Source organism: Schistocerca piceifrons, chromosome 4 (genome assembly GCF_021461385.2).
Source record: "Schistocerca piceifrons isolate TAMUIC-IGC-003096 chromosome 4, iqSchPice1.1, whole genome shotgun sequence".
Classification (NCBI taxonomy): Eukaryota; Metazoa; Arthropoda; class Insecta; order Orthoptera; family Acrididae; genus Schistocerca; species Schistocerca piceifrons.
Genome location: NC_060141.1, coordinates 617,370,231 through 617,398,152, shown reverse-complemented (window position 1 = coordinate 617,398,152; position 27,922 = coordinate 617,370,231). Strand labels below are relative to the sequence as shown.

Genomic DNA, 27,922 nt, shown 5'->3' with positions numbered 1-27,922 from the left:
TCTTTTATGAAAAAACAACTATCCATTAAGGGCTTGGTACAAGTGTGTGACCAAGAGCCGTGTAACTTGAATAAATGCTTTTCCTAACAACCCCCAAGCATGACTTCTAACAAATATCTTAAACTTTTCCTATTTTCATGCAGTAAGATTAATGTGTGATATATACAGTAAGCTTCCAATTACCTGATGAGTACAATGTCCAGGCATCGGTAAGTGCTTTTTTTTATGCGAGAGGGAGACTGAAGTATTTTGTTATGATTGGAATGAATATTTTCATTCAGGAGACAGTATTAGGCAAGTGGCTCACATTTTAGTACGAGAAGACAATGTAGGCTCTAATCCCAACATCTGACACCCTTTACATATTTTTCAGTTTTAACCCATTTCTTCTAAATGTGGAGACAACCTATTAATGTCTGTGGTGGCCAATTTTCCTGTCTGTCTGCCTAGTCATTTCCTCAGCTGCTAAAGGTCAATATTTCCAACTCTAAGCTGAAAGCAAAAGATGGTTCACATTTTCTTCTGTAATGGTTAATTCCAGAACTATTGTGTTGCCTCGATACAAAATTAAAAAATACCACTGATAGGAGGAGGAATGCATTCTAAAACTGATGGTTGACAATAGTGTTAACTTCTATCACATTTCTTGTCACTGCCAAATTACGGACTGGTATTTGGGCTAGGAAGATGACAAAACACAAATGTGTTGTTCCAATGAATATGTGGCCCGGATGGAGGATCACAGATGGCCTCGGAAGCTCCTGGATTTCACACCTACAGGAAAGAGATCGCCAGGGAGATCCAAGAAGCGTTGGAGGGATGGACTCCATGAAGATTTAAACCAAGTGTCAATAGATGTGGACAAATGGCGGATAGCAGCAATGGACAAAATACAGTGGAGGAGGAAACTTGTAGATGCGTGCGGTCCACTGGGCCTGATCACGTAGTAGTAGTAGTTCCAATGATTGAAAATAACAGTAAGTTATGGCACAGGGTGTATACACCGTCAAAGAAAAAAAAATACCCAAATTTTTCCCAGATTTCCCAGTTAATAGTACACTTTCTGCTGGGTGAAAATACACTTTTTCCGTGTTAAGTGACAGTATACTTTTCCTTGGAACCGTAAAACTTATCAATCCTTTGAATGGTTAGGGTTTTATACACTGGCACAGAATTTCCCGGCACTTCAGGAAACAAAATTCAGGGGAAGAAAGACATGTTCTGGACAGATCTTTGATGTGCAGTAACATGTACACTGCATATTTTCGTATTACAAACGTATAAATTCGAATTCCACCAAACACCACATGTTACTTTCAGAAGCATTGAAATCAAGATTGTGATGCGCTTTTGTAAGCCAGTCATAGTTCATGTCACACGAACTCGCCAGCCGATGATAGATATTCACAAAATAGGGCATGTGATGTAGTCAGTCAATAGCAACATTGTTAATCAGCGAGCACACACAAATAAGAGAAGTCAATGGTTTAAATTTATGTACATAGTGTTGCTACAAGAAAATAAAAGCTTTTACATATAATATTGGTCTCCATGATTAATAAGCAGCAAGATAAGCTAAGAGCTCACATATAATGGTGATCTTTTTGTGCGTGTTACACTTTAACATACACCATACAAATGTGCCAATAAAATTTTCAACATCATAAATGTCAGGAAATTGTTCTAAATGGCTGTCCGAAGAGTTGATTTGAACGCTCTGTGATTTAAGATATTCATTATACATTCTTGCATAAAAGGAAATTTTCTTTGAAAGTAATGCTTTTCAAAAACATTCGCAATTTTTTCTCACAACCTTTTAGAAGTAAGCTCATTTCAGAAGTTGGCAGAGTGTCAGGGGTCATTGCGCTTGCGCAGCTACAATGACGCTGGAAGCTCATATGCTCGTATGTGTAAAACACTAAGATCTTACATTATGTAATAAAAGAAACAAGACATTAGAGAATACTCCAAGAGCATCGGAATTTTGTGAACCATACTAAAATGCACAATTCAGTTTAAAGCACACATTTGTATGTTCAGATTCGGATATATATTTACTTGGAGCACCAGCATTGTATTATTTAATGTTTGGCTCTTTATTATGGCTTAATGCCATACCTGCTAGAAGATGAAAATGTGCACTTGAAATGCAGCGAACAGCTGAAACTAGCCAACAGTGTAGAATTAAACACTTCATTTCAAATAAATTGACTGCTTCAGCAGTAAAGATTAATAGAAGCCAAATTTCTTCAGCAAACCAACAAAAATTAATTCTATTGTTCTGCAAGCCAATTAATGCACGACTGTCAGAACAGCGGAAATAAAATAAAATCTGAAATTAACAACATATTTTAGCCTTCTGTAATTAGGTGAATTTATTTTAATTCACTTGATAGCTCCTGGCCACAAAAATCTATTTCGTTTTCATTTGACGTGAGAGCAATAAACGAATAGGAAACAGCAAAATCACTAAACGTAAACACGGGCCATGTGGAGACTACCCACCTCCCCACTACAACTCACAAGGGGAGGCCGCCAATTGTGAAATTCAGATTCGATTCATACTGTGCATGATAAAAGCTCATGGCTAGAGGCGTAATGTGGCAAAGCACCAAGATGCACTTCTCAGCCGTTGTCGAGAAAATCGACAGTTAAAAGAAACAGTTACGGTGAAATACTCTCTACGACAAATAATTTTCTGCAGCGTTGTGGCGCAGCGGTAAGCGCTCGGGTTCGTAATCCGAAGGTCACCGGATCGAATCTCGCGCTATGCAACTTTTTTTTTATTTTTTGTAATTCAAATGTACACACACACACACACACGCACACACACACACACACACACACACACACATCCAATCCATCGTCCACCACCAACTGTCTTCTCCGATTTTCGCCATATGATACGATACGCGTGGTATGCATCAAACCTGACGAATGATAGAACAACTTTTCAGAATGTCAATCAGGTGTGTTTCCCAATAGATAATTTAAAAAAACAATTGTTCTTGTAAAAATGCATCGTTTATCAGATGTGCTCGATGTCGTGCTGTTTTCTGCTTTCCATGTTTCTATGATAAATATCACTCTGGTTCGTGCGATACTCCAGCTACTTCTGGTCACTAATTGTTAATTATGTGCGATTGTATACCGAACTTTTCAATAAATTGTATCAACTTGAATACTATTTGTGATTTGTGTTTTATTTTTCCACGACAAACGACTTTCAACAACTTTCAACAACTTATTATATGCATATTTGTTGCAACTGATTGCCGGGAATTATATATATATATAATGGAAGGAAACATTCCACGTGGGAAAAATTATATATAAATACAAAGATGAGGTGACTTACCGAACAAAAACGCTGGCAGGTCGATAGACCACAAACAAACACAAACATACACACAAAATTCAAGCTTTCGCAACAAATTGTTGCCTCATCAGGAAAGAGGGATGATGAGGCAACAATTTGTTGCGAAAGCTTGAATTTTGTGTGTATGTTTGTGTTTGTTTGTGGTCTATCGACCTGCCAGCGTTTTTGTTCGGTAAGTCACCTCATCTTTGTATTTATATATTCCACGTGGGAAAAATATATCTAAAAAGAAAGATGATGAAACTTACCAAACAAAAGCACTGGCAGGTCGACAGACACACAAACAAACACAAACATACACACAAAATTCTAGCTTTCGCAACCAATGGTTGCCTCGTCAGGAAAGAGGGAAGGAGAAGGAAAGACAAAAGGATATGGGTTTTAAGGGAGAGGGTAAGGAGTCATTCCAATCCCGGGAGCGGAAAGACTTACCTTAGGGGGGAAAAAAGGACAGGTATACACTCGCACACACACACATATCCATCCACACATACACAGACACAAGCAGACATTTGTAAAGGCAAAGAGTTTGGGCAGAGATGTCATTCGAGGCGGAAGTGCAGAGGCAAAGATGATGTTGAATGACAGGTGAGGTATGAGTGGCGGCAACTTGAAATTAGCGGAGATTGAGGCCTGGTGGGTAACGGGAAGAGAGGATATATTGAAGAGCAAGTTCCCATCTCCGGAGTTCGGATAGGTTGGTGTTGGTGGGAAGTATCCAGATAACCCGGACGGTGTAACACTGTGCCAAGATGTGCTGGCTGTGCACCAAGGCATGTTTAGCCACAGGGTGATCCTCATTACCAACAAACACTGTCTGCCTGTGTCCATTCATGCGAATGGACAGTTTGTTGCTGGTCATTCCCACATAGAATGCATCACAGTGTAGGCAGGTCAGTTGGTAAATCACGTGGGTGCTTTCACACGTGGCTCTGCCTTTGATCGTGTACACCTTCCGGGTTACAGGACTGGAGTAGGTGGTGGTGGGAGGGTGCATGGGACAGGTTTTGCATCGGGGGCGGTTACAAGGATAGGAGCCAGAGGGTAGGGAAGGTGGCTTGGGGATTTCATAGGGATGAACTAACAGGTTACGAAGGTTAGGTGGACGGCGGAAAGACACTCTTGGCGGAGTGGGGAGGATTTCATGAAGGATGGATCTCATTTCAGGGCAGAATTTGAGGAAGTCGTATCCCTGCTGGAGAGCCACATTCAGAGTCTGGTCCAGTCCGGGAAAGTATCCTGTCACAAGTGGGGCACTTTTGTGGTTCTTCTGTGGGGGATTCTGGGTTTGAGGGGATGAGGAAATGGCTCTGGTTATTTGCTACTGTACCAGGTCGGGAGGGTAGTTGCGGGATGCGAAAGCTGTTGTCAGGTTGTTGGTGTAATGATTCAGGGACAATTTTATTAAGAGATGTGCCTAAAGTCTCCACATAGATGCTAGCAATGACTCATTCGATAAGTCCATAGGCCTTGGTCACACACAAAATTCAACACCTTCAGGTAACTTGGCCACAGATCCTTAAGCACACAACCATAGTCTAGACTGCATATGACACTGCAGCATCCAGCACACATCTGCAGACTTCCAGACTGGTTAAAACTGTGTGCTGGATGGGGAGAGCAATTTTTGCATGGCATATAAAAGAGCTTTTGCTAAGTAAAGAAAGTAATGGAGAGGTGCCAGGAGGAATGAAGCTGTGAGAGCATGTCTGAAGTTGTGCTCTAATAGTTCTTTTGGTTAGAGCCTTGCCTATGAAGAGCAAGGTTCCAGGTTTGAACCCCACTCCAGCAAAAGGTTTTTATCTGCTGCTTCTCAATCTGCTAAGAAGTTTCGAAACCGCATACACATTGATACAGACTGAAAGATTCAATCAGACATATTTATATTCTCTCCCCATTTACTTTCTCTGCACTCTCTAAACAATTTGAACTTTTTCGATATCAAGGGTTTGTATTGGTAGCAACTTTCATCATGTTCCATTACACTGTACAAATCTTATTTTGTGAAAAGGTCATGGATTCTCCCACTGGAATATTTCAATACAGGCTAGTATTTTCAACTGATCAACTGAACACTGTAAGACCATCTCTTTGAAAGGCATTACTTTTTAGGAAGCAAGTTTCTTTGTCTACAGAAGGAAGAAATTTGAAAGTATCTATATCCCAGTCGAAGGAGCCACTCTAGTATTCAAGTTACAATTTATGTAAATCACACAGGAAACTTAAATCTCGATATCGCATGTAAATTTGAATGCCAGTGCTCCAGAAGGAGAAGTGTCATAACCGTTGTGCCACTCTTCACTACCATTCGGTAAAGCTTTTGATAGTCAGAACTCTGTCTTGTAACAGATAATCATTACGACAAATAAAATGTGCAGTACTTACCACCACATTCTTCAATCATATTTGCTACTTGTTCAACTTGGGTTCCAGCAACCTTCAACATATTGTTAATCCCGTCTAGTACCACCTGTATTACTTGAGTATCTTTACAGTTCAGAAGATTACAAAATGGTGGAATAACACCTTCTTGAATTAGCCTGGCAACTTGTTCTCTATTTCCACTTATGGTCAAATTACTAATGGCCCATGCTGCTTCTTTCTGGGTTTGGAATTCACCCTGTAATTGTATATTTAAAAGAAAGTACATTGTGTAAAAATTTAACACTCATTTTAGTATAATTTTCAACAATTACGGAAGATTATCACAAAATTCTGTGACAGGTAATACAACTATTACAACTCTTAATACGACACAATCATTATGAGCACTGCAGAAAACTTCTTACATGTTAGCCTCTTGAGAAACAAGACAATGATTCAATACATATTAGTATAACAAACAATATATACACTACCTGATAAAGTGAAGCACCCAGTAGGGAAGGACAGTAAATGAAAATTCACGGGTTGAGGGACGGGGAAAACATTATTTCAGTGATAAAGTCAGGTAAATTTACAAATAACTTGGCAGTATGAGCCCACGTATCACAATGACATTTAAACCCTCTTTAGCCTGGAGGCATGCACTGGTTCAGCTGGAAAGGGTGTCAAAGCCAATGGGAATCTGGCCTACAGCTGGTTTAATGGGTCCTTGGATATCCTGGATATGGCCCTGGAACAGAAATTATATCCGAGCTGACCCCACACGTTCTATCAGGGACAGAATGTAAGGATCTTTCTGGCTACAGAAGTACCTCAACATCATGCGAACAGTCCATAGACACGTGTCATTTGTGGACTATCACTTCCCTGCAGAAAAATGGTACCATGATATTGTCACATGAGAGACAACATGTGAACGCAGGAAATCTGTGACAGGCTGCTTTATTTTCCCAAAAAAAATATTGATATATAAGGCAATATTTTTACACGATATATCAACATCAAAATGACAATATCAACTGTCGATATTTTTATTTTATATTACATTTTTTCAACCTTTTTCATTAAATAGTTGAAGCTGTTCTTTTCAAGTTTAAGAACAATTTTACTTTTACTTTGTGAATGAGTCTTACTATTTGAGCTTTTATCACATCCAATCTTTCTCTCTGACTACTTGAAGCAAGCATATGTAGCGCAAAAGATGTAGTCCAATTGCACTGCATGGTGGTGGTGTGACTGGAATAACAAGACTTCCGATGTGACAAAACAGCATACCTGTTGCGTTAAAAAACAATTTTTAATGCATCTAGTGCGCTGTTTCTTCACATCAGCAGTCTTCAAAATCAGCTGCTGAAAATGGTGAACAAAAATCTAAATGACAGCACTGGTCTTTACGGTGGGCAGAGACGTGCGAGAGGAAATGCTGATTTAATTGCCACTACCAGAGACTGCAATATTTAGCTTAACCACACAATTGTGGCACTACAACTGCTATGTCACTGGTATTGGCAGGAACTGGAAAAAACACAGAAGTCGACATGGAGTTTTCTGGACAAATCTGATATATGATGAAACTGAATGACAGATCCATCGGAAACCTTTTATTGTGCCTCTTACATGCAGTTACTACTGTTAATGAAGTGGTTATCACCAAGTGTGAAAGTGCATCGTTTGACTTGCAATTCTTGCTTTAAGGGGGACAGGCAGGCTGCTAGCTTGTTGATGTACAGAATATTTAATAATAAATCAATACTTAAAAACACAAATATTTTTTTAGGCAGGTAAGTTGATATTTTTTCCATCGATATATCAATACTTTTTCTGATATGTCGAGAGCCAATAATGATTTTTTAAAATATCAATATATCAGATTCCCAATATTTTCAAACATATTAACAGTCCTGCTCCACACACCCCACACCAGGAACAACACTGCTGTGCCTCTCCAAGACACTGGAGGAATGACACCTCACCCCAAGTCACCGCCAAACTCACAGACAATGGTCATCCAGGGTAGCACAGAACCATGATTCACTGCTGAACACAATGCAATACATTCATCAGCAGTCCATGCAGCTGTGTGATGTGTTAATGACAGCCTACACATGGCATGATAATTCCCTAGTCCAGCTGCTGCAAGTCTCCAACCAATGTTGCAGGATGACGACATGTAGCATGATGTTCTCAGACAGCAGGTACAGATGTGAAGAGGAACAATACACTAGGTACACAACACGGTGGGCCTTGTGGTATTTTCCCATGCTGTCCAATATTTGGCCAAGATTGCTTTGAATGCCCCGCAGATGTGTACATTTTACAAAATGGTTCAAATGGCTCTGACACTATGAGACTTAACTTCTGAGGTCATCAGTCCCCTAGAACTTAGAACTACTTAAACTAACCAACCTAGGGACATCACTCACATCCATGCCCGAGGCAGGATTCGAACCTGCGAGCGTAGCAGCAGCAGCACGGTTCCGGACTGTGGCGCCTAGAACCACTCGGCCACTCCGGCCAGCATACATTTTACAATTTGACCCACCACACAAGTGGAGACACCACAATAAGACCCCCTTCCAAACCATCATGGTTTCTCACATGGGTATGTGGCATGTCCATACCGGTCAAAGTGATCAACATCTGACATTGTTGATGCCTCATATATCCTATCAGGCCTGATGCCTCATATATCCTATCAGGCCTGATGCCTCATATATCCTATCAGGCCTGATGCCTCATATATCCTATCAGGCCTGATGCCTCGTATATCCTATCAGGCCTGATGCCTCGTATATCCTATCAGGCCTGATGCCTCGTATATCCTATCAGGCCTGATGCCTCGTATATCCTATCAGGCCTGATGCCTCATATATCCTATCAGGCCTGATGCCTCATATATCCTATCAGGCCTGATAAGACTAACCAAGGACACTAAAGCATACTGGTGGCCATTCTACTTGTCACGGATAATTCCAACTCTGTTCATTTACATACCTACGGATGGTGCATACATGTACAAAGTTACATACTGGCATCTGACCATGTCTTCTGGGTGTTTCACTTTGTCATCAATGCTGTAACGGACTTTATCAGGATAATGGTAGTTCAGAACTGAAGTACAGAGTTATTCAACAAAATTCTTTATCACCTAAACTCTTTAGCAAAGGAAATTTTTGTATCTTTAAATGGGAAAACAATGAATTTATGTGTGCTAATGCAATACATGAGACTCATCTTCATTTTTCTGATGACACTACTGTTTGCTTCTAGTGCAAATAAACACTTCAACAACAGGTAGAAGCACTTTATAGAGCAAGTTTCAGAGCAGGATTAAAAATTCAGTTCAATAACCATAAAACAATATACTACAGACATAACATGGAAGAGAAATAGCATATGTTTACACCTAATGTCATAACTAGAGAATGATCTCCTGTTTAGACATTTTAAGGCAGTTACTGGATGGACAATGCACAAAAAACTAAGAGTAAAAGGAACTGGAGGGCTTATGTGAAATTTTTTCTTCAAATTGTAGTTTACAATGTCTAAAACAAAGTTTACTATCCATACATCTTTAAAAATAACTGCTTGGCAGCTCTTATAAATTTGTTTAACAACCATTTTGGTAACTTAGAAGCCGCATCATGAAGTTCGATCATTAAATCATGATAAAATTGCAAAGTGGACAAAACATTCCTCACCTATGAATAAATTACTCAACTAGTGATTTGTCAGGTAAGCAGAAAGCATGGGTTCATGATTCCTTAAGTATGCCATGAATCCAGATAGGACAATAGGTCAAACATAACCAGTGAACCATTATGTTGAGAGTAGCATTCCATCAGAAGGACCATAAACAAAGCAGACAATAATGCATGGAGATGCTGAAAATTGACTGCCCAGCTAAATTTTGACTTATAGCACCAAGTTGAATTTCAAAGTGGACAACACTCAAAACAGGGCTGTTTGGTTAGAAACCTACATCTACAACGAGAAAGCTACCAACTGTGTCAGAGTATACTTTGCGAAACACTCATTTCTTGCTTATCATCTCCCATTCCAAATGGTGAACAATAACTGTTCCACACAAGTTCCTTTTTATACCATTTTGGTCTACTGTGCAATATACCTAGAAGGAATAATATGGTGCTCTATACGTCTTCTAAGGGTATTCTTTGAATTTCAGCTGCAAATGTTTCTGTGAAAGGCAGCAACACTCTTGTAGTGTCTGCATTTAATGTGGATTAGTGTGTCAGCAATACTCTGCTTACTTCTTGTATTAGCAGTATCTGGTAAGCATTCAAAAATAATATACTCTTTGACTAATGTGAAGACAGACTGAATTATCAGTGCCATTCCATGTTTGCTTTTTCAATGACAACTAATACCCTCTTCAGTGTTCTTCAAAACTGAAGGCAGTAGCTGTAATTGCAGTTTACACAAGCTGTTGAACAGTGTGTGACTCAATGTTTAGTAAAGATATGGTCACTTAAATGACTGTGCTAGAATTCAGACTCTCCTTGAAAGTCATGAGTGTGTGTGTGTGTATATATATATATATATATATATATATATATATATATATATATATATATATATATATATATATATATATATATAATGGAAGGAAACATTCCACGTGGGAAAAATTATATATAAAAACAAAGATGAGGTGACTTACCGAACAAAAGCGCTGGCAGGTCGATAGACACACAAACAAACACAAACATACACACAAAATTCAAGCTTACGCAACAAACTGTTGCCTCATCAGGAAAGAGGGAAGGAGAGGGAAAGACGAAAGGAAGTGGGTTTTAAGTGAGAGGGTAAGGAGTCATTCCAATCCCGGGAGCGGAAAGACTTACCTTAGGGGGAAAAAAGGACGGGTATACACTCGCACACACACACATATCCATCCACACATATACAGACACAAGCAGACTCTTTGTCTTTAAATATGTCTGCTTGTGTCTGTATATGTGTGGATGGATATGTGTGTGTGTGCGAGTGTATACCCGTCCTTTTTTTCCCCCTAAGGTAAGTCTTTCCGCTCCCGGGATTGGAATGACTCCTTACCCTCTCACTTAAAACCCACTTCCTTTCGTCTTTCCCTCTCCTTCCCTCTTTCCTGATGAGGCAACAGTTTGTTGCGAAAGCTTGAATTTTGTGTGTATGTTTGTGTTTGTTTGTGTGTCTGTCGACCTGCCAGCACTTTCATTTGGTAAGTCACATCATCTTTGTTTTTAGATATATATTTCCTACGTGGAATGTTTCCCTCTATTATAACTATATATATATATATATATATATATATATATATATATATATATGTGTGTGTGTGTGTGTGTGTGGATTGCAATCAAGTTTAATTCTTTAACACAACACTAGTGATGTGGCGATGTGCAGGTCAAAGTTAGAGCACAATGAGTTTACTGAGAGCATGCAACCACCACTCTCACCACTAAGAAATAAGGTTAACTGTGAAGTGGAAAATATTTTCATACATCCTCAGTCTGATGGTAAAACCAACTGCGAAAAATTATTAATGTCTAGTAAAATTCAGAAAGTGAAGATTTTGATCTTTTCCACTAGCAAAGAATTCTTAATTTTTAGTTTTACAGTTCTTTAAGAATCATTGCAGAAGATTGTGATTTTTCTTCCTAAAATGATTTAGATTGTTCAATCGATTATGAGAATATGGGAAATTTATTGGAGCCTTAATGCAAATGGATTCATTGTTTTCGATTCCCCTTCTTTACTTTCAACAGCACAGTACTTAATCCATTAATTCAAAGAGAACTGATGTATTTTTACCCAGACTAGGTCTGGAGAAAACAGCAGCTTTTTCTTATAAATATTTCAAGAGCACAGTTATTGGTACAGGTTATCTATTACCACTTGCTTAGAACATTGCTAAGTATCCGATTTTGAAAGAGTAAGTGTTTTCCCACTAGCTTCCTTATTCAGGAACTACTACAAAAACTGAAGTGAAATAGAACACCCAATTTAATAATAACCACCAAGTACAAAAATGTGAGAATACATCATCATTACTGGACTATGGCAGAAGTCAACATTATGCTGAACTCTACAGACCAGTGGCAGAGAAACCTTCTGTACGTAGTATGATGATTACAGTGATATAACATGGTTTACAATAGGAACTAATTCTATGGAGGAGGTAAGACATGGTTAGAGGCAGCAACATAAAAAAATTTAACAATACCACCAAACTTTCAACACTTACCTTGCTGAGATTTCTAATTATTTTGGGCAAAAGATCTGCATCTATAACAGCTTGAACCTGTTGTTGATTTCCAGCTGTGATATTCGATAAGAACCACACTGCTTCCTATACAAACATTTAAACAGTGTGAACATTTGCTTAAACACAATAGAAAATACACTTTCAATACAACCACCAGACATACTTAATTCACAACTTAAATTACTCCTAAAAGTAGGAATTTGCCTCACTAAATTCAGGAAGATAAAAAACTTCCTATGGGTAAGTTATTTAGTTACCTTGCAAATTTTTTCTTTTTGATGAGTAAGTAAGGCAGGAAAATGTGAAAGAGCATCACAATTCAAAACAACCTGGGTCTGCTCATCAGTTCCAGTAACAATGTTACCAACAGCCCGGAGAGCCGCTGTCTGGACCTAAAAATGATATGCACAATTTTTCCTACTGGTCTTAAAAAGTACTTCTATCATCAGTCAAGTTACTATAGTAGGAGCAGGAAAAAAGTCATGGCTTACACAACCATTCTATTGCACAAGACAGAAACATCACACTACAGCCACTGGAAACATTATAAGCATAGTTACTCAAAGGAAGACAAAGTTAAATAGTAAGAACAAGCAAAACTAAATGATCCACTCACATTAGTGTCACCACCATAGTGACCAACATCTGCGTGCCATAATCACTTGTGGCTGCTGGTAGCACTAGCAGTGGGAGGTGCAAAAAGAGTGTTGGAGGACACAGGAAACAGAGCAGTCATTGTTGTAATGTGGAAACAGAACAATTTATTGGATATCCAAAAAAGCTGACTTTCTGGCAAATGGTGGAGGCATTTCACAAACAGCTAAGTTTTTAAACTGTTCGTGTAGCGTCACGGTTAAAGTAAACGATGGATGACAAAATGGTGTTATCCAAAAACAGTGCAGAGGCAACTGTAGTGCCCCACATGACAGGCGAATGACAGCTGTGGAGATGTGTATGGGCAAACAGATGTGCACTATCGAGCAACTGACCGTCCAGATGACACACACACACACACACACACACACACACACACACACCCGAGAGAGAGAGAGAGAGAGAGAGAGAGAGAGAGAGAGAGAGAGAGAGAGAGAGAGAGAGAGAGAGAGAGAGAGAGAGAGAGACCCGGGGGGGGGGGGGGGGGGAAGGGGAGATTAGCAGAACAGAATAGGAAAGTAGACCAAGTTCATCCCAGAAGGTGTGCATAGTACAGTTAGGGTATGGCAGAACAGAACAAAGACATAGAAGTTAAAGTGTGGATGTAAACTGCACTAGAGGGTTCACTGAGAGAAGTCAAAAGCTGCTCAAAGAGGAAAAGATATTTTAGTGTGTCACACAAATAATATTCTGGCAACAAAAGAAAGATCAAAGAAATTCAGAAGAAGCATATCTTGCATTACTTACAGCACTCTTCTGGAGCATTTGGTTCCCATAAGCTCTTGCTATTAACTGTCATCACCTGGAAGCTTATTGTGCCTACTTCACATCTAAACCATTTTGAAACAGATTAAATGTTCACGAGATTTATATAAGACTTACCTATACCAAATATATCTTTCAAATTTAGCTTCTCATTTTTCAGCAAATAGTCAAAACTTTATTGTAAATGATATAATTGTGTAAGCAATGATGTAATGGTTGCAGTTAGATTTTGTGAAAACTTCAAAATTAGTTCTACCTCTCCTGAATTTAACCCAGAATGATAAGCAAGCACACTTTGGGTAATGTACACTCACTGCATTTTCAATATGTTTAGAGCTGTTTCTGCCAGCTCATATAATATCTACTGAAAACCAGAGGCAAAGTTCATTAGTGAAACAATTACACAGCAAGTACTTTCTACACAAGTAACAATAAGTGACCTAAACTGTTTGGTTAAACAGCAGTGTTTGAAGGACAAAGTGTTAAGGGAGGCACATGACCATGTATGGGTAGATTACAAGAATGCAATCAGCAATACTGGTGGAGGATGAGGTTGGTTGGTTGGTTGTTTGAGGTTAAAGGGACCAAACAGCAAGGTCATCAGTCCCTTGTTTCAAATAGACTCCATTCTGCTAACGGGACATCTCAGTATAGTCAGAAAAATAAAACGGAAAAAGGGGAAACGTAAAAGGGCAGTCACATTGTCATTAGTAAAAACAAATGAAGGAAGTTGGCAAGAGAACGAACCCAACACTATGCTGAAGCAGCATAGGCAAGACCACCTGTGACTTAAAAGGTACAACCGCTATAATGCAGAAAGTACGTATGGGAATAGAAAAACTAACCAAGCCTTAAAAAGAAGGGGTAAAAACAGAGTAAAAGGGAAAGAAAAGAGGATTCCGGTCAGGGAGGTGAATCGGGAATCTCTGAACACTGCCTACAGTGGGAGACACCCAAACACTCACAGCCCTGCCCCAACACCAGAGGGAGATTAAAAACTTTAAAACTGAGAATAAAAACCACTCTCCCGGAGGAAACCTAGAACCAGAGAGACCATCCGGGAATCGTCAGCCAACATCAAAGGTAAAGTGTGGGGGAGTCTGTACTTAGCACGCAGAGCCAAAAGAAGGGGGCATTCAACCAAAATGTGGGCCACTGACTGGAAGGCTCCACAACCACATAGCGGGGGTGGCTCATCACGCAAAAGGAAACCATGGGTCAGCCTGGTATGGCCAATGCTGAGACGACACAGTGTGGTCGAGTCCTTGCGGGAGAGGCTAAAGGAAGAACGCCATGGGCCTGGATTCACCTTAATGGCACGAAGTTTACTAGACAGTGGAGTAGCCTCCCAAGAATTGGCCCATGACTGTGCAAAGTGGGATTTGATGTGAAGCCGTAAATCCGCTGCAGGAGGGGTTACAGAAAACGGGGGGTAAGTAACTGCTCCCCCAGCCAAACGATCAGCGAGCTCATTACCCGGGATACCCACATGGCCCGGGACCCATAGGAAGTCAATGGAACAAGCAGCACGGTGAAGATCAGCGAGATGGTCATGGATGGCAGAGACCAAGGGATGGCGCGAAAAACACCGGTCAATAGCAAGAAGGCCACTCATCGAGTCCGTACATAACAAAACGCGGTTGTGTTGGGATTGTTTAATAAAGGTGAGGGCCCGGGAAATTGCCATCAATTCCGCAGTAAACACCCCACATGAGGGTGGCAGTAGATGATTTTCCGTTCCAACAAAGGACGTGAAGGCATACCCAACATGATCAGCAGATTTAGAGCCATCAGTGCAAAAAACAACAGCATCCCGAAACTCCCATAAAATTTGGCGGAAAAAGGAACGGAACACCACCGGGGGGGGATGGAATCTTTCGGACCGCGGCGGAGATCCATCCGAATTCGAGGCCGAGGAACTAACCAAGGAGGGGTGGAGGGGAGGGAGCAGGAGGATGAGGAGGCTGGACACTGACAAATATGTAAGAAATTTTATACTGTGCACACCACATGCTGATCTCTGTCCTCAACGAGTACTGCAGCAAATATTACAGGCGGCAACCAAGGAATTTGATATAATGGGAATGGGCATATTGGGTCCATTCAACCCAATAATGGTAGGTAACCACTACATGTCAACTTTATGCAGCTATGCCAGCTACAGTAAATCCAGAAGCTCCGAACTAGCCCTTCCCACCCCCTCATCAAACAGAAGAATTGGACATTTCCATTGTACTACAGGCAAGATACTAAGTTATGTAAACAACTATCACAATTATTGAGAGTTTTACCTACCTTACACCTTAGATGTATATAATACTGATAGAAGCATTGGGCTTTCACTGTACAAGGTAGTATATAGTAGAAAGATGCCACTGCCTTCCCATGTGACTAAACGTAAAATTGGGGAAAAATAGGGAGTTTGATCTTTGTGAAGATGTTATTGGCTGTTTGGAAATGAGCAAAGAAAAACAAATATGAAAGTGCTCTAATGTAAAGGGCAAGTGGGGTGGCGCATTGGTAAATTACCCAAGAACAGAATCAGTCAATGGATAAATGTAACATTGGTACCTGTGGGGGGGGGGGGGGCAAGATACATGAAATACATTGAATAAAATATATGACAATTTTGTTACTATCTTATTGTAGTGGGGTTATATCAAGTTTTGTTAAGTCTTTGTCGTAGGTGTTTAATGTATAAGTGAGGGGGAGTGTGCTATTCTGACAATGTAACATAGTAATGAGTCACATATGCCCAGCTTTGTCAGAGGGTGAGGGCGAATAATGTGGATTCCTTTCTCCAGGTGGTGTTACCACCGAGAATGTCCAGAACTGGTAACTATGTACAATGGATGAGCAACACACACTTCAGTACAGTATGGCAGTTTACAGAGCTTATAGCCTCACAAGAGGGTCAAGTCAAGTTACCACTGAGCAAATGCTCCGACATCTGCATCAGTATCACAATGAGGAGCACCACAACATTTTTATGGTAATAATCTTGATTTCTGGTACTGTAGTAGTTTTGGTTTTACTCTGTGTAATCTATATCTACCATTGGCAGAGTCCACCCTGTGAATTCTCCGTGCATCAACTAGCAGTGGATTGGGTAAATTTTATCGAGTAATGATTAGTTAAGCAAGCATAAAATAGGGACCTACTCAGTATACAAGGGGAAGTATGAAGCATACAGAGCTGGGCAAGTGTTTACTGTGAAATGTTACCTGAAGGATTTGTCACAATGGGAGAATTTAAAATTCCAGTAGACTAAACCTAGAAAATTATGTTTAGAACGAAGAGAAAAGCCAATGAACCTTGTCATTTTAGTTGAGCTAGTGTTCAAAAACTAAGTGTACAGCATATAAGTGTTGACTTAGGTTGAGATTTTGTAGAATTACCACGAGCAGAAATTTGGAGACCGAGCAGAAATTTGGAGACCGAGCAGAAATTTGGAGACCGAGCAGAAATTTGGAGACCGAGCAGAAATTTGGAGACCGAGCAGAAATTTGGAGACCGAGCAGAAATTTGGAGACCGAGCAGAAATTTGGAGACCGAGCAGAAATTTGGAGACCGAGCAGAAATTTGGAGACCGAGCAGAAATTTGGAGACCGAGCAGAAATTTGGAGACCGAGCAGAAATTTGGAGACCGAGCAGAAATTTGGAGACCGAGCAGAAATTTGGAGACCGAGCAGAAATTTGGAGACCGAGCAGAAATTTGGAGACCGAGCAGAAATTTGGAGACCGACTTTCCTGAAGGAGGGAGGCGCACTATGCCACAAATAATTGATTCGACGCAGCTGGGTAAAATTAAGATATCTGCCGCAACTAATGCAAGAGGCCACATAAGTGGATCAGACAAGAGCTGATCAAACATTATTACATCAGGGAATACTTGCTGATACGAAAGAAACTGCTGTCATAACACAGGGAAGTTGTCACATCACCAGGCACAGCCAAGGGACTGGAGTTTAAATATCACCACCTCAGCAAGAATGCAAAGCCACTACACCACTGGTGGCATGGTTACTTCACATCCAAGCCACAGACTTTTTTTTTTTGGCTTACACGATCACAATCGATCAAGCAGCAGAACAAGGATGGGCAAAGACCATACAAACTATCACACTTAGTCAACATTCTCAGTGACAGCCACCATTCCTGAGGGGGTATACCTATGGCAGTCTCAAAGTCTACATGGCTCAACCAGTCACCCTGAGTCATTGCTAGCCATGGTCCAGCTGCTGGTGCCAAACCCAATGCTGCCCTCCAACCTGTGGGCCACCTGAGGGGGCCTACTTCAACTGCTGCCAGCCTCCTACACTGGAGGTCTACAGCTGGAGCTTCGGGCCGTGCAGCCATTAAACCACTGTTACCTGTGCAGGCGAACTCCTTGTCTGGGGGGCCACCACTGTTGCTGGGAGCCATCTCATCCACCCTGAAGCCAGTATGTGATTCTGTGCTCTATGTTCTGGGCTGTTGCACAATCTAGTCTGAACTATAAGCTCTCACATGTTGCTACAGTCTGCACCCTAGCTGGATGAATGCAGTCATTACCACTGGCCACTTGACACTGCTGCACCACCTTGCACTTAGCATGCAGCTTATGTCCTGGGATGCTGACTGCTCCGAGCAGCAAAACAATTTTTGTTGATGAACACTAAATGTTTTAGCAATGATATTTCTATGACAATGTGTCTGATGACTACCAGACATCCACTCTGCTTCACTGTTGGTGGACTATTGACATCCTGACAAACCATCCTCTTCCACCACCCACAATAGAAGCCTACCACTGTGACCTCTGTAGCAGTATGAGAAACTTTATGTGAATGTCTTTACCCTTAACAATACACAGCAACAAAGAGAAAAATGTAATAAAAGAGAGAAACCAACTTGTTGCTGGAAAAGTGAGATGAAGTATTATTGATGTGCATACCATAAATTTATTGTTAACACAATGCAATTGTAAAGCACACGGATATCAAAAAACAATATTTTACTTGATGCAAGTGCAAAATACTACTACGAAATTTCTCAGCTGCATATATAAATCATAAAATATATTTATGAAGACAAACATAAAATATCTGTATCTCACCTTTACTTCTTTGTGGGACAGTAATGGAATTAGTTTCGGTACAACACCACTGTCAATCACCATTTGTATCTGCTCGTTCCCACCATCAGTAAGGTAACTTAATGCCCAAACAGTGTCCACTAGGATCTGAAAGATTATTATTTTAATTGTATTGGGTCTTACAACTATTTCTCTGCATCTATAAATGATACCTAAGGAAGAAATGTTACCATACATTATAATACTATCACACAAATCTGGTGTTACCTGACCATAACATTACTGCATTTGGCCTCCCATGGCCATTATCAGAAAACTGCTGAAGTTACAGTAAACAAGTATAGTCAGACTGAGGAAAACCCATTGCATTGTCAATGATTTCAAGACAGTTATGCACATACTATCAAATAGATCAGTGTCTCCTCGTTAAATATCACAATAAAAACTCACAACAAGCCAACCAAAGCATCATCACTCCCAGGTGCAATAATACTGTATCAACATGTACATGCACTTGGCAAGGCCCATCTGTGTACTGACTTACATTGAAAATATTTACTGTTGGATGTCTATCATTTCCACTTCCACCTGTGGGTGTCAAGAGAGGTCTTCCCAATACCAAATGGGACACTTTAACATATGTTTTGTATGTCCATCCTTGTAACTGATGGTCTGCAGGACTGGCCATTCACTTAAGTAATAAAATTAAACACCTGCAGCTGCTGTTTTGATTTTATTTATTTATTTACTTATTTTTTTTTTAGCATTACAACCAGTTTTGGTGATCCAATACACCATCTTCCAGTCTTAACTGACACTGAGGGGCTGAACTCCCATGGTATACATGATCCCATCAGTGGCCAACACTATGAACTGGCTTCCGTTGAATACTTTAAAAGCAATGTCTCTACCACCACCAACTACACAATATCACTTTAGCAGTATTCTACTGAAGCCAGTTCACAAATTTTTGGCACACATGGGGAGTGAATGTCCAATTGGAGTTAACTCCCCCAGCATCAGCTGAGGCCTGAAGATGGTGTAGTGAGTCACCAAAACACCTTGAAACAACATCAAAGCAACTGCAGGTTTTTCAACATACTTAACACTGGCCACCTTATGGTGATGTGGTCATCATTACTCTTAACTACCAAAACGTCACACAGGACATCTAATTTTGAAATCACAAGCTGTAAAATACTGCAACCAACAACAAAATACTGATTACCAGCAACGTGCCTTATCAAGTACAGCTGGCCACAAAGTAACTTAAAATAATTTGTGCCAATTAAAAACTTCTGTCAAATCTTCCTGAATTAACAAACAAGCTCTACCTTACATATAATAGTATTCATCTGAGACCCAAAGTAGTATCCACTGAATTAACATGTACACCCACAAAGCATTTATAGTTACATTATTTTTGAGAAGAGCAGAAGTTGGTCAAGCGTACTTGCACATAACATATGAGAAAAAAGGTTTTTAAATGAAATGATTAGTAATTAAGCTTAAATCATATATACAGTAATTATGTTTGAAGACCTTTTACGAATTTATTGCTATGAATGATATATTTCAAAGCATTGTTATTCAACACTGACTTGGTACTCACTACACTGGTAACATGTATCTTTGGCTCAAATTTCCAGTCAGTACCTTAATTCTCAGAACTAATGGCATACGTCAAAAAAGTGAAAAATGGGATAAATTTCATAAAATTGTTTCTCCTTGCCATCCTGGTCAGGAATACTAACAGGAAAATTAAGCACTAGTAAACCGCTTGTATCAGATCCTACTCAAACAGCAAATTTCCTATTTTTACACTTTAAGAGACTTTAAAAATGAAAATGTAAATGGTATCAAATTACTTTTGAAGCACATACTTTATGAAACATACATAAGAAATTTTATTAATTGTACAGAACTTTAATTTGAAACCCCTGGGCGTACAGTTTTACATTCCTTGAAAATATTGGCTGGTGATACATCATTAATTTAGACTTCTAGTATGTTTTCATGACTTCTGCTAAATTTTTCTATCTGGTTGTCAAGTTTGTAATCACTCAAAACTTTAGCAGAAGCCCAAAAAGCAATTACAATACAATATATACGAGGGTCATTCAATAATTAAGGAGACAAATTTTTCTGGAGAAGAAAATTTTTATTTTTACAAAACAATACTTTTTCTACTTTTCAACATAATCCCCTCGAACATTTATGCCCTTGTTCCAATAGGCTACAAGCTTTCTTATTCCAGCTGCAAAGAAAACCTTCTTCAGTGCACCAAACAAATGGAAATCACTAGGTGATAAATCAGGACTGTAATGACGATGAGGATGAGGCAGTACTTCCATTTTGTCAACGGTTTCATGGGTTAGTTGAGCAATACAAGAATGCATATTGTCTTGCTGGAAAATCACACCTCTCCTCCGAGATCCACAACATCCCTCACGGCTGGCTTCACCTTGTTTAACAGCAAATCCGAGTAGTACTGGCTGTTTATCTTACACTGCTCTTCGGGAATCACGAAAAAGTGGACCTTCAGCATCCCAAAACACCGTCAACATGACTTTTCCTGCTGATGTTTGGGTTTTGAAACTTTCCGTGACAGGTAAGTTGGTGTGCTTCCACTTCATGCTTTGTCTTTTTGATTCTGGCTCATTCTTTCCAAGTGTTTGTGCACTTGCATATTTAATTACATAAAATCCTTGCGTATTCTCATATTTGAGAGGAGTAATATTGCTTATTGATAGCTGTAAAGTATAAATTCGCTGAGTCGATAGTCAGTTGTTTGTTTTGAACAGCCAGTGCTTTCTGTTTATTTTGTAGAGTGAGTCAGCAGCAGACAGAGGCCAGTGCAGTTTCATCTGTGATTGCAGAGTGACGCGCGCGAGGAGCAGTAGCAGCAGAAACTAGTCATATATTCAGTTTTTCATATTAGTTCTGCAGGTTTAATTCAAATTACTTTGTTTGTGTGCTTGCGTGGGGAAATTTTTCGGATCTTTGCGTATTTTCGAATCAGAAAGGGGTGGTATCAAATTTTAATAACGGTAGAGTGTAACATCGTGTAAGACAGGGGTAGGATCGCATTGGAATATCTGTATAGTGGCGTAGTCGTGGTCATTTGATTGCTTGGTTCATAAATAATTGTTCATATATCGCAGCTCAACCTAGCACTGGTGACTCAACTGTGCAGTCGCATATTGCTGTTTTATTTGTCGCAACTCTATACGTCCAGATATTAGGAGTAGGATGGATAGGGTGTGCGCGTGCTGTGTGCGGCCACAGGAGGAACTGGCTGCGGTTCGCGAGCAGTTGAGTGTGCTGTTTGCCACGGTCAGCCGCCTTCAGGCTGCTGCCTCAAGATGCAGCGACGGCGGAGGGTCTGGCGCATCGCTTGAGACACCCAGGTGTCGCTTGCTGCGTCCGCTGACTAAGCCGCCAAGGCACCTTCTAGTGTACCCGGTGTGCTGGGGCCGCCCTCACCTCAGGGTGAGGGGCAGACTGCAATGTGTTCTCGTCGCTCGAGTCGGAGGGTCGATGTGGAGGCTGGCCGGTTGGCCTCGCCCGTTCATCCTGTCGGTGGGCAGGTGGCTGCTCCTTCAGCAGGGCCCGAGCAGGCACATGGGGGCAAAGGCTTGTTAGTTATTGGGAGCTCCAATGCTAGGCGGGTGATGGAGCCCCTTAGGGAAATAACGTACAGGGCTGGAAAGAATTCCAACGTGCACTCGGTCTGCTGGGGGGCCTCATCCAAGATGTGGAGGCGGCCCTGCCTGCGGCTATCGAGCGTACGGGGTGCAGTCGTCTGCAAGTAGTAGCTCAAGTCGGCACCAATGATGACTGTCACTTGGTTTCTGAGGCAATCCTCAGTTCATACAGGCGGCTGGCGCATTTGGTGAAGACCACTGGCCTCACACGCGGGGTGCAAGCAGAGCTCTCTATTTGCAGCATTGTTCCTAGAGTGGATGGGGGTCATTTGGTTTGGAGTCGAGTGGAAGTTCTCAACCAGAGGCTTTGTCGACTGACAGTCTTGGCTGCAGATTTCTAGACTTGCAATATTGGGTGGGGAATTGTAGGACGCCCCTAGATAGGTCAGGGGTGCACTACACAAAGGAAGCGGCTACTCGGGTAGCAGAGTACTTGTGGCGTGCACATGGGTTTTTTTTAGGTTAAGTAGTAGTGCGAGGTGTCCTGATGAACACTCACCAGTCGACGTGCAGGCAGGGAAATCAGGATGCGCTCAGTGTAAAGACACTTCAGCTATCAAGATATTAGCAGTAAATTTTCAGAGTGTTCTGAATAAAGTTTCTGAATTTACTGCCCTCCAGGAAGTGTGTGGCGCGCAAATTATTCTCGGGACTGAGACCTGGCTGAACACAGATGGGAAGTTCCGAAATATTTAGTGAGGGTTGGAACGTGTATCAGAAAGACAGATTAGACACCGTAGGACATGGTGTCTTCATTGCAGTTGACAAAAATATTGTGTCTACTGAGGTTGAAGTAGAGTGTGATTGTGAAGTTATCTGGACACGTTTAACAGGGCTAGGAGAAATAAAGTTAATTGTTGGGTGTTATTACCGACCATCAGATTCCACCATGACAGTTCTAGAATCATTCAAAGGGAGTCTACACTCTGTATCGCAAAAGTACCCAAATCATGCTATATTAGTCGGAGGCAACTTCAACCTACCTAGTATAGACTGGTATGCCTATGGATTCATTACAGGTGGTACAGGTCTTGTGAATTACTTTTGAACACATTATCCGAAAACTGTCTTGAGCAGCTAAATCGACAGCCAATGCGTAATGGAAATACTTTAGATCTGGTAGGCACAAACAGACCAAACCTCATTGATGGTGTCAGTGTTGAGACAGGGATTAGTGATCATGATGATGTCATTACGACTATGGTTATGAAAGTTAAAAAGCCGGTCAAGAAGGCTAGGAGAGTATTCTTACTAGAAAGAACAGATAAGCAGTTGTTAGCATCCCACTTAGTAAATGAATCGACTTCATTTACTTCCGGTACAATGGACGTGGAAGAATTATGGGCAAATTTTAAACACATTGTAAATCACACATTGGACAAGTATGTGCTGAAAAGTGGATTACAGATGGGAAAGACCCACCGTGGTTTAACAGTGCAATTCGGAGAATGTTCAGGAAGTGAAGACAGTTGCACTCGCACTACAAGAAAGATCGGGAGAATGAGGACAGGCGAAAGTAAGTAGAGATTCGTGCTGCTGTAAAAAGAGCGAAGCGCGAAGCATACAACCACTACCACCGTCATACCTTAGCAAAAAATCTTGCTGAAAACCCAAGGAAATTCAGGTCTTACGTAAAATCGGTAAGTGGGTCGAAGGTTTCTATTCAGTCACTCACTGATCAGTCTGGCCTGGCAACTGAAGACAGCAAAACGAAAGCTGAAATTTTAAATTTAGCATTTGAGAAATCTTTCACGTAGGAGGATCACACAAACATACTGCTGTTTGAGTCTCTTACAGATTCCTGTATGGAGCACATAGTGATAGACATCCCTGGGGTTGTGAAACAGCTGAATGGATTGAAAATAAATAAATCACCAGGTCCTGATGGGATTCCAATTCGGTTTTACAGAGAGTACTCTACTGCATTGACTCCTTACTTAGCTTGCATTTATCGCGAATCTCTTGCCAAACGTAAAGTCCCGAGCGACTGGAAAAAAGTGCAGGTGACACCTGTATATAATAAGGGTAGAAGGACGGATCCTCAAAAGTACAGAGCAATATCCTTAACATCAGTTTGTTGCAGGATTCTTGAACATATTCTCAGATCGAATATAATGAATTTCCTTGAGACAGAGAAGTTGCTGTCCATGCATCAGCACGGCTTTAGAAAGCATTGCTCCTGTGAAACGCAACTCGCCCTTTTTTCACATGATATCTTGCAAACCATGGATGAAGGGTATCAGACGGATACCACATTCCTTGACTTCCGGAAAGCGTTGACTCTGTGCCCCACTGCAGACTCCCAACGAAGGTACAAGCATATGGGATTGGTTCCCAAATATGTGCGTGGCTCAAAGACTTGTTAAGTAATAGAACCCAGTTCGTTGTCCTCGATGGTGAGTGTTCATTGGAGGTGAGGGTATCATCTGGAGTGCCCCAGGGAAGTGTGGTAGGTCCGCTGTTTTCTGAATATGTGGCTGTTTGCTGATGATGCTGTGGTGTATGGGAAGGTATTGTCACTGAGTGACTGTAGGAGGATACAAGAGGACTTGGACAGGATTTGTGATTGGTGTAAAGAATGGCAGCTAACTCTAAATATAGATAAATGTAAATTAATGCAGATGAATAGGAAAAATAATCTGCGTAATGTTTGAATACTCCATTAGCAGTTTAGCGCTTGACAGTCAAGTCGATTAAATATTTGGGCATATCATTGCAGAGCGATATGAAGTGGGACAAGCATGTAATGGCAGTTGTGGGGAAGGCGGATAGTCTTCTTCGGTTCATTGGTAGAATTTTGGGAAGATGTGGTTCATCTGTAAAGGAGATTGCTTATAAAACACTAATACAACCTATTCTTAAGTACTGCTGGAGCGTTTGGGATCCCTATCAGGTCGGATTGAGGGAGGACATAGAAGCAATTCAGAGGCGAGCTGCAAGATTTGTTACTGGTAGGTTTGATCATCACGCAAGTGTTACGGAAATGCTTCAAGAACACAGGTGGGAGTCTCTGGAGGAAAGGTGGCCTCCTTTTCGTGAATCGCTACTGAGGAAATTTAGAGAACCAGCATTTGAGGCTGACTGCAGTACAATTTTACTGCCACCAACTTATATTTCACAGAAAGATCACAAAGATAAGAGAGATTAGGGCTCATACGGAGGCATATAGGCAGCCATTTTTCCCTCGTTCTGTTTGGGAGTGGAACAGGGAGAGAAGATGCTAGTTGTGGTACGAGGTACCCTCAGCCACGCACCTATGGTGGATTGCAGAGTATGTATGTAGATGTAATAGTAAATGCAAGTCAACACAATTGAAATTTTCTGTGAACACTCTCAGCCTCGTTTCCTTGTGTAGCTGCATCAACTCCTTTGGGACCAATCTTGCACATTTTGTGATACTTCAGCGTGTTACAGATAATGTTATGAACTGTACCAATACTAACTTGAGCCCTATCAAATATCATTTCCACAGTCACAGCAGTCGGCACAAATAATGTCATCAATTCAACTTTCAAGTGAGGGAGTTGAAACTGCAACTGGTCGGCCAGAATGGCGTTTGTCACTGAGTCACTCTACCCACTTGTAAAAATTTGCACGATTCATACAACCTTCACCATAAACTTTAGACATTCTACAGTATATATTCACTGTTTTCTCACCTTTGGCAAGTAAAAAACGAATAACAGAATGTTGTTCAACTAATGTGGATGTTTCAAGTGGACTCTCCATCTTTAAATAAGTTTCTGATGTTATAATCAAAATGTTGATACATCAGCTGATCAGGGTTCATCCCAGTGATGCCAACTCGAAGCCATAAAAGCACCAAACTTGCCCAACAAACAGTTTTTTTTCCCAAACTAATTTGTCTGATTACTGAATGACACTCATACATGAACACAAAACCAAACTCTAGACAAGTAAAAAATCCAGCTTCAAATCAAAATTTACTACACTGTGAAATGTAGCAAAATGTTTTGACTACATTTGCCACATTACTACTACTAAAATAATTTTTCCCCTTTCTTGTCTCAACCGATTTAACTTACCCAAGCATATGTACACAAAACTTTCAATTATTTACGCAGTATTTTAGGTAATATTATTCACAATATAGATTACTATTTTACAATTCCAATGGCACTGTTAGCTTTCCATTACACATTTTCCGTTAGTATAAATCTGAAATAGGCTTTGTTCCACTAGTGGGCAATTGTCAATATGGTGCGAGCTCTTTAACATTTTATTCACTAAAAGACCTAACTCAGTCAACATCCCTAATTCCACACTTTTCAGTAAATGGTTTATTTTTCTGAAAATTCATTAAGTAATTACCTACAACTACTGCCACATCCAAAAATACTTTCATTTTTTAATCCCTTAAGCCAATTTCCCCAAGTTTGACATTATACTTGCATCCCCTAATTTTTCTGAATCAGATAATGCACTTTTTTATTCAAATAAGCCAATAATTAATAATCTGTCTAAATTAGAGAACTTACAAGCCTGAGGGGGTTTACATTAAACCCAGTGGTCAATCACACAGATTGACAGTGTATCCATTACACGGTACGTCTAACTAATACTTTCCTGCAAAATTTTCATATTCTCGTCTTTCCCCATCCTTCCGAAATACAGAATTGTTACAGACTAATTATCTTTCAAATTTAGATAAATAATTAAAATACAACTGAAGGCATTGGTGCAATAACCAAGTAAGCCATGTTTACATATTTTCTAATAAAAAAGAAAAAACTGTTTAGAAACTGGAAACAGGATTCAGAAGCAAAAGCAGCAACATACAACCAGGTTGCTATGTTATTGCTGTTTATGATGACAAATGGTACTCAGGATGTGTTGCAGAGTGCTGTAAAGCAAAAGGTGAAGTATTTGTGAACTTCATGGTACCAGCAGGACCAGCAAGATCATTTCATTGGCCACGTTTGGCAGACAGGTGTTGGATTCCTTTTGAACATATTGTTACGACAGTTCCAGTTCCTACCACACAGTGTCAGGAAGATAGTACAATTTTCCACTCAATGTACAGATTACAGTAGCTAAAGTGTGGGAGAACTTCTGTTCAAAGCATAATAAACTGGTTTTTGGCAGTTAAGGTGCAGTAAACATTAATGATAGGTTGTGTTAATCTGTCTATACATTGTTGCTTAGTGATTAAACAGTTGTGGGGGAGGATAAGAAGAGGCAGAACAGTTTATGATATGTTTTTACAAAATTGTGTTGTGGAACAATGGCCACATCATCAAACATCTGTCGACTTCCATTGTACACAAATGTCTTGCAATAACATGCAGAAATTTTGAGATATACATCATTATGGTCTAATTATGCAGTGTGTGAAATTTGGCTTGGATACCACTTGCCTCTTTCGTGCTACCACACTTCGAAAATCCATGTTTTCAGGTAATTTTTCAAATTTTTGTATTTTCGTGTGCATGTAACTCAGTCTTTGTGACTGACATGGGCATGATGAGTTCTGTGCGTGTTTAGGCCACATTAAGCTTACCACAAAAAATTTATACCTTTTTGAGTGAAGTCTATTTGGCATAGAGGGCAGTACAATACATACCTTTTAACGTATTACATTTTTTAATCACATTTTGGAATTTTTTTTCCCTCAGAAATATGTTGTTGGTGTTTTGATTCATGGAGTGTGTTCTCTAAATGGATGT

General features: G+C 40.3%; 1 protein-coding gene across 1 annotated transcript in view; it reads right to left on the bottom strand.

The window, feature by feature from the left end:
- The window catches only part of LOC124794685 (importin subunit alpha-3), a 101,769-nt gene that overhangs the window by 4,943 nt on the left and 68,904 nt on the right, over window positions 1-27,922 (bottom strand). Inside the window, exons 6-9 of the mRNA XM_047258230.1 lie at window positions 18,550-18,675; window positions 12,290-12,424; window positions 12,012-12,116; window positions 5,765-5,999 (exon numbers count right to left, since the gene is read on the bottom strand). Coding sequence (XP_047114186.1) covers window positions 5,765-5,999; window positions 12,012-12,116; window positions 12,290-12,424; window positions 18,550-18,675 — 601 coding nt within the window. The remainder of the gene's footprint in view (window positions 1-5,764; window positions 6,000-12,011; window positions 12,117-12,289; window positions 12,425-18,549; window positions 18,676-27,922) is intronic.